The sequence below is a fragment of the Cyprinodon variegatus genome, unplaced genomic scaffold (genome assembly GCF_000732505.1).
Source record: "Cyprinodon variegatus isolate N-32 unplaced genomic scaffold, C_variegatus-1.0 Scaffold369, whole genome shotgun sequence".
Lineage (NCBI taxonomy): Eukaryota > Metazoa > Chordata > Actinopteri > Cyprinodontiformes > Cyprinodontidae > Cyprinodon > Cyprinodon variegatus.
This window is the reverse complement of record NW_015150822.1, coordinates 770,574-783,528: the sequence shown is the minus strand read 5'-3', so window position 1 is coordinate 783,528 and position 12,955 is coordinate 770,574. Positions and strand designations below refer to the sequence as shown.

At 36.2% G+C, this 12,955-nt stretch overlaps 2 protein-coding genes across 2 annotated transcripts; one reads left to right on the top strand and one right to left on the bottom strand.

The window, feature by feature from the left end:
- Window positions 1-992, bottom strand: rrp15 (ribosomal RNA processing 15 homolog). Its single transcript, XM_015386458.1, has one exon. It carries the CDS (start codon window positions 954-956, stop codon window positions 258-260), a length of 699 nt encoding a protein of 232 aa, XP_015241944.1. The 5' UTR covers window positions 957-992; the 3' UTR covers window positions 1-257.
- A 1,609-nt stretch (window positions 993-2,601) lies between these two features.
- mpc1 (mitochondrial pyruvate carrier 1) lies at window positions 2,602-6,409 on the top strand. The gene is made up of 5 exons (XM_015386453.1): window positions 2,602-2,783; window positions 3,544-3,547; window positions 3,695-3,791; window positions 4,955-5,087; window positions 5,456-6,409. Exons 1-5 carry the CDS (start codon window positions 2,713-2,715, stop codon window positions 5,478-5,480), a joined length of 330 nt encoding a protein of 109 aa, XP_015241939.1. The 5' UTR covers window positions 2,602-2,712; the 3' UTR covers window positions 5,481-6,409.
- Window positions 6,410-12,955: the final 6,546 nt, after the last annotated feature.

Genomic DNA, 12,955 nt, shown 5'->3' with positions numbered 1-12,955 from the left:
TTTTTAAGAACTGGAAATAGACTCTAAACACACTTTGAAAGTATATGCTTCTTTCCATCGGAAAAATCTTTTCAGCAGCAGCGTTTAGAAAAACAAAACAAAGATATCTGAAACTACAAATTTATGTTGAAGTGGAGCATTTCAAAAATATGATCTATGAACATTTATGCAAGCGAAAGAAAACAAAGATCGTCTCCTGCGGTTCAGTCTCTCGGAGCATCAAAACAGTTGTTATAAAGGAGCAGACTGGGACTACGTCAGTCCCGAATTGCCTCTTCAGTGTCACTGTTTTTGTCCCAGTCTTTCATGTTGGCTTCCATCATGAAATCCTCCCTAAGGACACTCCAGGCGGGTTTCTCCTCCTCTGCGGGAGGAGGAGGAAGATTCTCCGTCTTGACTGGAACTCCGTCTTCTTCCTCTGTTCTCCTGAGGACACCGATGAAGTCTTTCTTTGAAATAGAAGATATAATCTTGGCCTTCTTTCTTTCGGACCCACCGACCTCTTTCAGAGCTTCATTTGTGTTTTTCTGATGTTTCCTCACAGCGTTGAAAAGCTGGACCACCCCTCTGGTGGCGGTCTTCTGCAGCGCTCTCTCCGTCTCACGGTCCCGCACTATGTCAGGCTTTTCCCGAAACATCATCTCCCACATTCGCTTCTTGTCTATTTGTTTCTTCTTCTCCAGATGCTCTGCTTTCTCCGCTGCATCTTTCTTTTTAACTAGGATGCCACTCTTGTTCTCTGAGGTTTTCTTCCCGAGGATCTTGGCCATGGCGTCTGCCCAGCCACCGACGGCGTCATTTTCTTCATCCTCTTCCCTCTCCGCTTCGTTACCATCATGGCTGTCCGTGTTTTCCGCTTCGCCTGATTCTCCATCTGCACTTTCAGCTTCTGAATCGCTGTGTTGGAGTTCGTCTTCGGAGTTCTGAGACACGTTCTCGCCACGCACCGCCATCATGCTGCCCGAACCCTGAACCGGAAGATAAATTGTTGCGTTAGCGGAAGTGCCTACCGGAGTTGTATCGAGCTTCGTCCTCCAGTTTATGTGTCTCCTTCTTGTTGGATTTATTGGCGATTGGCAGCAACCGCCACTTACTGGTATGGAGTGTGGTTCGTGATGGACTATCTACTTTATATATATATATATATATATATATATATATATATATATATATATATATATATATATATATATATATATATATAATTTCTAAGGAAAAAGAAAAAAAAACATACAAAAAAAAGTACATGCTTATACATAACTTTGTATTCTACCCGTCTATATCATACACACATTCACCCTCTCTATAATGAAATTAATGAAATAATAATTATTTGTATATGTTTGCTTCCCAAATTCTTCCTCAAAATATCTACTAAATGATTTTTTTCCTTAATACATTCAAACTCTCTCCTCATATATCTTATCTTGGTTTCGTATTTATGACATTCCAGTATAACATGTTCTATTGTTTCATATTTTCCACAGTAATCACATTTGCCAGAGGTATACTTTTGAATTTTATAAAGTGTAAAATTAAGTCCTGTTGCCCAAATCTTAACCTTGTTATCACTCTCTCCTCCTTTCTATTTCGTCTTCCATTTCTTCTTTTTCCTACCATCTAATGAATTTTTTTTTTCATCTCACCTTTTGTGCCATTTTCCATCAATTTTCATTCAATAATACTCTTTCCCTCCGATTTACTTGTTTTAACTGTAAAACTAATACGATTTTGAATTCCCCTCTTTGCCATTTTATCTGCCCTCTCGTTTCCTGCTACTCCAATATGTGCTGGAACCCACACAAATACAACCGTCAAACCCATATTTTTTATTCTGAATAATGTATGAAATATTTCTTATAGAATGTCCATCCTACAATCTGATTGATTATATTTTAAACTGAATTTAATCTGAACAAATTACTGTTTTTAATGGTTTTATGCCAACATTTCCCCTGTGTATACTGATAATCTATCTGAAAATCCCTTTATTGTCCTGCAATGGGGAAATTAAGATGGTACAGCAGCAAAAGGTTATAGCAGAAGTGGTCAAACAATGTGGACCTTAGAAAGTGTATAAAAATAACAGTATAAAAAACATAATAAGAAAATCTAAAAATAAGCATTGTACTGTGCAATGTTATATACTATATATATATATATATATATATGAAATGGACAGTGTGCAGTTTTATGTTTCTGACTTCTGCAGTGGTGCTGAATTCTGTCCTCCCGATTTTTATTAATATTTTAATATTCAATGTCCACCCAATTAACTATTAATTGAATAAAAACAAAGTCACTTAAATAATTTCTTGTTAAAATTATTTGTTGTGATAAATCATTTTAGAATCACTTAAAATCTCCTAAACGACCATACTTAAACACATCCTAAAGTTAAAACGTCCCATAGACTTCACATTTCACAATAAAATTAATTGTTTTACCCTATTCAGCGTTGTTTCGAAATAAATTATCATGTGTACGTGGTGTAATTGAACGCAACGTGAGGTGCTGGGACGAGGTTGGCGTAGAGGCGCCATGTTGACGTATCAGCCGGAAGCACATTTTTACAGGGTAACTGCATTCACTAAAACACCTCCGGATATTATTGGTCGTCCTCTGATAGCTGAGCTCTCCTGCTTTCAGTCGCCCTTCAGTCCTGTCGGGGAGAGTTCTCCTATAGACCCAATCATCCTCTAACTTTTAACAATGGCGGGGACACTTGCTCGCAAAGCCATCGACCACCTGAAGAGCAAAGACTTCAGAGATTATTTAATGAGGTGCGTTTAAGAAAAAAAAAAAAAAAAGACTCAAATGTGTTATATGATAGGAAGGTGCTAACTGAGCTAGCTAAATGTTGAGCTTCAGGTTTCTGATAATTGCTAGTTTGTTTAGAAATTCTCAGCTTACATTTAAACCGTTATAGTGTTTCTTCTTGTCTTCAGTGTGCTTTAAAAAAGCTCAAGGGCGCTTGTTGTTCTGTGTAGCTTTCTGTTATCATTTTGGAGTTTGTGTCATTGTTTTAATAGGAAATTAATTAATTTGGCTGAATTTAAACAGATAGATCCTATTATATTATAATAATATCTACCAAAGCAGAGGAACGGTGGGAATCTGTGACGTTTTGCGTCCTGTAAACAATACCCTGATGTGGGTTTACTTTGATCTGTTTGGATTGATCCTAACAGCTACTTTAGTAACTGTAAAAGTGAAATCTCTCGTTGCTTTTACGGAGCAAAATGTCCCACAAACCAGCTTCATTCCTGAAAATCCAGATTAAAGGTCAAAGTAGGTTTTTTGTGATGCAACAAACTCTGTGTTTGCTTTTTAATCACTGATTGTCCTTCTTTGTGCCAGAGAGTGGCAGTTTACATTTACACTAAAATGTGATTTGTCAATCAGAAACTTTGCTTAAAACCAACAATGTAAAAACTAAAATGATCATTTATTAGACTTTGAAATAGTTGCCTACTCTCTTCCTTAACTATGTTTTTTTTTTTCTTTCCCTTTCATGTCGGTGTTAAAATGAACACATAAAAGCACGGTAGGTCATGCATCTTTCCATCCTAACATGTACTCCTGTCTGTACAGGACTACATGTTGTTTCAGAAATCTTGTTTGTTTGAAGTGTACAATCCACCAGAGCTTCCAGTCCTGTTTAATCTGCCAACCATCCATATTACTTTTACAGCATTTCTGGGGTCCAGTCGCAAACTGGGGTCTTCCCATTGCTGCCATCACAGATATGAAGAAGAGCCCTGAAATCATCAGCGGCAGGATGACCTTCGGTAGGACATACAAACATGCAGATTTGTTGCCAACTACAGCATGTGATACTATTTAAGGTTACTGTTATGAAAAGTTCAAATAAAACACTATATTTTAATGTCGGACTCTCAGCTAAGGACTTTTATTTGATTAGAGTTCTACTATCAATGTCTTATTGTTCATTTGTACAGAATAGTTTGTCAGAACTGTTAAAATGTTAGTAGAGATTAGTGATTTTATGAGATGAGCTGAGGCTTCCAGACGTGTGTGGAATAATGGAGGGGGTGTTTCCACGAAGAGTGTGTCGAGGCTAAAATTGATGACGTCCAAGGCCTGGCTACCGGGATACCATGTGACCGCTTCATGGAGGGGTTCAGAAAGCGCAAGAAATATGACAGGCATTTAAATAGCCTCAGGATTCAGTCAAGGTGTGGGAGTTTGTAGGAGACTTCCTGCAGCTGGATAGAGTTTGGATACATTCTAAGAATAAATTGGTTGGAAAAACAACCAATCTAGTTGCTTAAAACTATTTTGGGTAGAATAAACAATGTAATGGTCAAAATCCCATTGGGGACTTTACTACATGGTGTCATCTGTAACACACAGACCTGAGGTTGATGGTTCAATTTTCTTTGAAATAAACATTGCAAAACACTACCAAAATATTATTTATAGCACAAAAAAGTAGTACAGACTTTTAAATCTAAATGTTGTGTAAAAATATACCAAATTTGGACTCAATCAGATGAATCATATTTATTTTAGAATGGTATTAGTGAGAAATTTCTTAGGCGGAGAGGCCATTTTGGCACATTTATCCAAAAATGTCACCAAACTGTGCCAAATGTGTTTTTTTACATCAATACTGGGGGTTTGTTAAAATTACGAGGTCACGTAGCAGCTGGACCCACCGGTGGGTCCGTAGGGTTCTAGGGGTTAAAAGGGGGGAAATAAAGAAAAAATTGCAAAAAATCACAAATTCTATTACAAAGTGTAGTTCTGCTTTACACCAGTAGGTGGTGACATGTTCACATGGAGCCTCATGAACCATAGCAATTTGGCCAAATGCTTCATTTGGCTTCATCTCACTATCACTAGTATTTTTGTAATTGATTTAATTATAATTATTTTTATATGATCTTTTTAATTAGAAGGTACTTAATGTTTTTCTTTCTGCTTTCAGCTCTGTGCTGTTACTCTCTCCTCTTCATGAGGTTCGCCTACAAGGTTCAGCCTCGTAACTGGCTCCTCTTTGCCTGCCACCTGACCAACGAGGGAGCACAGCTGGTCCAGGGAGGTCGACTCATCAAATACAAGTGAGATACATGTGCTGCCCTGTGTTTATTTATTATTCTTTACTGTCAATGATTAGAATTATGTTTTATGAAATGCTAGATGTGGAAAAAGGTTTAGCTTTAGCTGAAGCCATGATTGCCGTCCAATGCCTGTTTCCTGCTTACTTGCTGCGCTATGACGATGAGCTTAAATAATATTATAAATATATGGCGCCTGAAATATTACAGCCTGTCAGATATTGAACCGAAGCAGTACAGCACATAGCAAAGTTGTGATTACAGCTTTGTAGCTGAAGCCCAAACCTTGTTCCACTTAAAATATTTGAGAATTTGCATTTGAAATGAGAAAATCCTCCTTTTAAACTGTATCCTTTTTTTTTCACTTTCAGCATGGAGAAGAAGATGGGATCATAGTGGTGAAAAGAAGACGGTGGAACACAGAATGCTGCTTCTACAACCCACTAAAGTTGCACACCTGAACTCGTTTTGGCTCGATCCACATGACAAAAAATAAACTTTGGTTCTTAATCAGAAATATTCAAATATAAATTGTGATATCATTGCATCGATTTATCGGTTAGTGGTTTCCCTATGGGTTCCCTTTTTCACTAATCTATTAGTGTTGGCTTTTTTTTTTTTTTTTTTTACCTAGTTGAATTTGATCAATCCATCACTTACCACCTGTCCATCAGGGTCATGGAGGACTGGTTACCTACCAGGACAAGTTACCAGGAAGCTAGTTGAATTTTACTAGCTAAGTTAAAGAGTTTGTTGACTTAACCATTTTAATTCCAGCATTTTCCTAATAAAAATGTGAATATTCATATGAGCAGTACTTACTGTTCATGAACATAAGCGTAAAAATTCATTTCTTTATCTGTTCTACTATAATGCCACACTTTGCTAGGCTGGTATCAATGAAACTGTAACTGACAAAGACAGAACTATTTGGAAATAAGTTCCTGATATAAAGGTTGCTCCAGGACTTTAATTTAAATCAAAACCACTAATGGTGTTGGTGCATATAAATGGCCATTCATTGGCAAATCAAACCTTTTGTTGTACAGAAATGTACTCTGTGACGGGAAAAATCTCTAGAAATGTGATCAAATAGGCCTGTGAATGAAGCTTTGAAGAATCTCACATATGATCCTTGTACACTTAGATTTTTTATTTTGAAATAGTACAAAGTGGTGACAATCATTTAAGATCTGATCCAGCTTTAGAAAATTACTAGAAATTCTGCTCAGTGGTGCAGTGGAGTAGCACTGCTGCCTTGCAGCAAGCAGGTTCCGTGTTCGATTCCCGGCCCTGGTTCTTTCTGCATAGAGTTTGCATGTTCTCCCTGTCCATGCATGGGTTTTCCCTGGGTACTCCAGCTTCCTCCCACAGTCCAAAAACATGACTGTTAGGTTAATTGGCTTCTCTAAATTCTCCTTAGGTATGAGTGTGTGCATGAATGGTTGTGTGTGTCTGTGTGTTGCCCTGCAATGGACTGGCTGTCCAGGGTGGACCCGTAACCAGCTGGAGATGTGCACCAGCACCCCTTGCATCCCTGCTAGGGATAAGCGTGACGGAAAATGGATGGATAGATGGGATTTCTAGTAAGGAATTTAGATCAGCTCTATCAAATCTGTCTGTGTATGCTGTCGAAAACCCACTGTGTGAGCAAATCTTTATATCAATGTTTTTTTTTAATCCTTTAATATGCTATCTATTTTAAAATCATGTGTAAATCAACCTTAACTTAAAAGAACAGAAGAGCCGAAAACATTCTAATGTAAAACACTGATCTTAATGAGAGACATTATACTTCTTTAAAACTTTTATTCAATCCCTTATTGATTGAAATATCTCAAATGCATATTGAGCTATGTGAAAAAAACTGGAACAATGTACAGATTATTGCAAAAAATGTTTATATTCATTGTACACATATTAACTTGATATTAATTATTGATTGTAGACCCATTAACTTTTTATTTCTTGCAAAATAATTAGCAACGTCATCTTAATTAGGATGAATAAAAAAATGTATAAATAAGTTTTTTCTTTGGTTTGTTGATCGATCAAAAGATGACAGGAGTGGCTTTAACATGAGCAACGCAGTGAAAACAGTATTATTTTTTGCACTGGCAGCATACTATTTTAAAAGCATTTTTCTTTTACCATGATATATTTTCTTTATACAAAATGAAAAAAATTTGAGATGAAGCAGAGTTTAGACCTCGCCAAATTTACACTCCATGGTTGAATAGTGGGGCATTTTTATAAAACAGCAGCTGCTTTGCAAAGGAAATAAAATTCTTATGATTTTTTTTATATATATATATATAAAAATAACCCGCATCATTTACTAATATAATCCAAAGTAGACATTTGGCCTCTGCAAGTTCAATTTCTCTCCAGCAGATGGTGATGCAGTATTGCTTTTGCTTTTACTGGGGAGTTGCAATGGTTGACTTTTCTTAAAGTTTATATCTGCAGAAGGTGGTCTTCTTCAAGGTCCTGCTCTGTTGGCTTTGCAGCTTCACCTGGAATGTTCCTCACTTTTCCAGCTACAAAAACAAGAAGATAAAGAAAGACAACATTATGAAGTACCAATATAAGGAAATGAGTGACTTAATTCCAAGTTTTAATGAAAAATGTAATACCTAAGGGCTGAACAAAGTCTGTCCAAGATTCACCGGAACCTGTGTCAATTTCAGCTTCTTTAGGCTCATCAGCGATAGTAAAGTAATCTATTGCAGACCCTTCATAACCAGAGCCTTCTTCTCCTGGGAAAAACATTGGTGACTCTCCATCTTCACTCCTTATTGGTTCATCTTCCTCCTCTGGCTCTGAGGGTCCATCCATCATTGAGGGAGCCTCCTCACTCTCAACTGGTTGTGCCTCTCTGCAAACAGAAATACATGTTTATATTAATCATAATCAATCTGATGTTAATAAAAATATGTTGCTTTGCTTTCTGTTCTGTTAATTTAAATTTCAAGGAAAAACAACATGAATTATTTATATATGCTTTTAACAGTGAGAGAGAAAAACAAAGTGTTCCTTCTGCTTATCGATTGATTGCTGGTGACGGCTTGCAAACCATCCATGCTCCAAAGTTCTAACCCATGCTATTTCTGGTCCATGCTTGCAAACACACCACTCAATCATTTTACACTGTAGGGTAAAGGGGAGTGCGCGCATTGCTTTTAGCTTCAGTAGGAACAGAGGTGATCTATAGACAACAATAAGTGAAGACATTATGTTATTAAAACATAATGTAAATGCAGCATTAGCACCAAGCTAAACAAAACCTGCACCTTTGATAAGAGTATGTCTCTTCTTGCATTTCTTTTCTTTCATTTTCAGTTTGCTTTCCCTTAAATCTCCTTTTTAAGGTTTGTCCGAACTTCATGTTATCTTATTATTTTTTAACGAATAACTCCATGAGTTGTTTTCTGTGTAATTCAAGCAATCTGTTCTTTGTTGTCATAAAATATAAATATTTTTAAAGATATTTAAAAAAAAAAAAAAAAAAAAACAGCACTAACATAAGCTACAAGCTGTAACTGCTGGTCTGGTGAATTTGACTTTTTTAGCTGAAAAAATGTCTTCAAATAAGTAATAATTGTTACCAAGCAGAAGGTGAAACAAACATTTTCATCTTCAAACTTTCACTTGGGATGTTTTATAGAAAGAAATGTAATACTGTATATAATTTTGTATACACAAGAATAGGAAGGGGATGACATGTTTTTAATACTACAAATCTATTTAGATTAGGCTGTCTGGTTTTACGCTGTTTAATGAAGGCATTAGTAAGCCATACTTGTTTTTCACACTTCACACATCGGCTCTTGCTAAGTGCTAAGTTCTCCTGAAACACTATTCAACTCTATAAGCTTGTTTTCTGCTGTGCTTCTACACATTTCATCTAACCTTAGTAGAAATATATTCACTTTAACTGCCTTGCCAAGCAAACTTAAATGATCATAAGTTATGATCATTAAACTTATAAGTTCATAATCATAATTTATTATGATTATACTTAAATCATAACAAATGTATTATTAATTAGTTATGATTTAAGTATAACCTATATTAAAGTCTGATGGAAGCAGGTGAAGTAATATGGGATCTCAGCTGAAAAAGTATTTGCTGACTTAAATCTTTTCGGGAACATTTAAATGTCAGACAAAAATAACATAAATACAAAAAGCAATCTAAAAAAAGATTTAACTTACAACTTGGTATATTCCGCATCCTTTTCTTTAATGCCACACTAGATGGTTTTTAAAGATCAACTATCTATTTAAGGTCATGCCACAGAATTTCATTCATATTTCACCTAGGATAGTTAAATGGAAAACTTGTTGAATTGTTAAAACTAGCTGACATGGGGAATTACAAAAGGCTATTGTTTTATTTGAAGCCAAAAATAATGTGTTATCGGAAAGTAAAATTAAAAACTTTCATTTGAAAAAAGGGAGTACTTCAAAACTTGAGGGACACATGAATAAGTTAGAGATTTGATGTTTAAGCTGGTGATCACGCAGTGTACATAAAAACAGTTTTAAATGTCATTTAAGAAGATTATTGTCACTGCAGAAGAATATGAGAAATAATTACTCAAATATAACTGCCAATACCATGGGTGGGTTTAAACCTAAGTCTATACTTGCTTTTAGTCTGCTTTCTTTGTGTTCTGTTTTATTTGCTTTACAAATGTTTTTATTTTTATTCTGCTATTATTTTTTTCTTTATTTTTTTCTAATTCACGTAAAGTACTGTCAATGTACTGAATTGTGCTATACAAATAAAATTGCCTTGCCTATAATTCTACCCAGTCCTTTGAAGGTGTCAGGGAAAGGTGGAAAAAATGTGTAAATATTCCTATTACTACTGTTTGTCTTTTGCTTTTTAAAATTGTTCTGATTGTTTTTCTTTATACAATATGTGACTGATTCATTGATTTGACTGTATTACATTCAATAAATTCAAACTCAACTGAACTGAACACATAGCCTGGGTGCCAGTCCGAACTTAGTCCCGCCCACAAGGTTTGAGTTCGGGGAAGTTCGGTCTGGCTCTGCTCCATAGTAGCGCGAGTATTATCGCCCACTGTCAGGCGATCCAATCAAATTGTCAGGGCGGGCTTTATACGATGATGGACAGATGATCAAGAGTAACGTAATCAACCACGTGACCAAAGCGCGCTTGGGTGACAACAATAATGGCTGCTGCTGGAGAGTTTGGGTGAGTAGATTCTGCTATTAGGTCTGTTCTAGAAGATATCGACAGCAAATTAATTTTAAAAGAGGAACAGAGAAACCCGATCAAGTCTCATCATCTTATTCTAGGCGTGAAACTGCACGCTTTGATTTTTGTGGACAACAACTATGCCTCGCTTAACATACGTCACGCACTCTGTTGCTCTTATTGGTTGTAGGTGTAGAGGCATTTTTTTTTCCTGGTTCGTTCGAAACACGCCCCATAATCACAGCTCTATGGAGCAGTATCAGACTTATATTCTGACTAGAATTGAGTCGGACTACGTCAGGCTACTGAACACAACTGAACTCTAAAAACTTTTATTTATAAGCCTTTCAGAAACAGACTTGCAGGTGTGTTTTTGTCATTGTCCTGCTATGCAACTAAAGCTAAGGATCCTAAACTGCTAATTAGATCAATCCTCAGGATTTTTAGATGGAACGCAAACTTCACTCTCCTTTCAATTATGGCAACCAAGCTATTGACTGTCATGTTCTTTTGCTAAAAGACAGTTTTGTTGCCTAAATTATTATGCATGATATCTAAGCTAAAAGTTTTAATTTTCAACTAAATAAACTTCTTTATTACAATTTTACTGCATTTGTTTTATTATGATTATTTTTAAACTATTTGGTCCTTTCATTTTTTTTCTGACACACAGGAGCAGCTCAAGAAAGCTTTGTAAGGGGTGGCCAGTGTTTGGGGATCTGTGTCAATCTTGGTCTGGAAAATATAGCTGTTGTAAATATGTAGTGTCTCTTTAAGACTGCTACAACTGCAGATTATCACTTACCACAAGTATGCACCACTATCCTCTGGAAAGAGTGATGAGTGGCGTGTGCTTGTTGATACACAATTCAGCAGTGAGATGAACTTTATATCTTAATTTCCCCAACTCTGAAGTACCATTATGGGGTTGGACATACTCTGTTTGCTTCATGCATGATGTGATAGCAGCTGTTCAGCAAGACTTTGTGGTGCTTATGAAGAGTGTTTTGAATTAAGGAACAGGCATTATGGATTCCCAGCACCAGTGTGGTTGTGAGTTTTATTGAATATTACCACCGCCTCTACTAAACCACCTGTGAAAAACCAATATTGGGTTAAAAATACAGTAACTCACAATTTTTGATGCAAAAACTTGCTTATACTTAGAATTATTTTAGGGAGTTGCCATGGGTAACCCATCGGTAGTCAAAAAACTATTGAAATAAATGTACAGAAATACATTTAATATAAGTAAATAGATACATCCTGAAAAGTATAGACAAAAAATATGCATATAAACACATTTTCATACAAGTTTAACCTCTTAAAACCCACTGGGTCGCTGGCGACCCGGTGGACCTTAAGTGGGGGTAATAATTCAGAATGCATAAAATTCCACCGGTAAAATTTTTACAGGTAGAGCCATTTCGAGCAGCTTCAAGCTGACACCAAAAGTATCATACCCCTCAGCTCTGGTACTGTTACAGCTAGAGGTCTGACATTTTCTGCATTTGTGGTTGACATGATGTAGAACAAATATAATACAATGAAACCTGCTTTTTCTCAAGAATGTCTTTATTACTGCTTTTCAAAAAAAACAAAAACAACCTTAAGTCATGTTTGAACTGATGCAGGTTGGTCTGTGTTCTAGTCACCCAATTGTAATTTAAATATTAGGAAACTAGAGGGTGTTTGCTTTCAAATAATGTATTGCACATTTGGGCTTAAAGTTCCGAAGTTATTTGCTTTTCCATTTGGGTATGCAAAATAGGCGAGGATTACCCAAAATGCGGTGGATGTTAAGAGGTTAAACTCAATGGTTTACTTTCTTTTTTGTACTTCATTGTTGTGTTTCATAGAGCCAAAAATGTTGTTCAGGAGATGTTTTCTATGGAGATGCAACCTTTTTTTTTCCTAATCTAGCAATTTAGTTATATCTCAACATTTAGCAGCAGGTCTTATTGTTGTTTATTATCAATAAGTTGTTGAGGCATCAAATCAGAACTAAATACGCTCCATGTGGCAAAGGTTAGAATCAACAGATGGAAGAAAAGGTATTTCCTTAAACGCATTTTAAAGATGTTTCTCCATACTGTAGCTCCACAGTACTCCTATACAATTTAGCTGCTGTTTTCAAGCTTTAGTATTTGACGACCCAGGGACAAACACAGCAATGAAACAATAGACCAGAAGTAGCAGCCCACAAAGTGTTGCAGCCCGCTTCCTCTAAACATTTCCTCTAACTTCCTGTTCAAAGTTAGCTGAGAAACTGTGGAGGACTTAAGTGCTCTGACATTCTCCAGATATCGCTGAGGTTAGAAAATACTATGAGAACTCAAAATAGTAAAAAAGTAATGTTTTAGACAAAGTCAGCAGGACACATTTCTTTCATTTTTAGTCACTTCCTGAGCTATAATCTGCCGTTACCTTTCTGGGAAACCTCTGCAAGCACAGCAAGCTTGGTAATGTCTGTGCTAAAGGCTTAGTCAGCAATCAGAGTTACCACTGATTCAGAAACATTTCCCAAAACCCAGCAATTAATCATGAATTTGAACAGTGTTCTTTATTACTTCTGGAGCTTTGGATTTGTACACCCCTTAATGTTACTCGGATTATCGTGTTGTCTCTCTAAAATACAC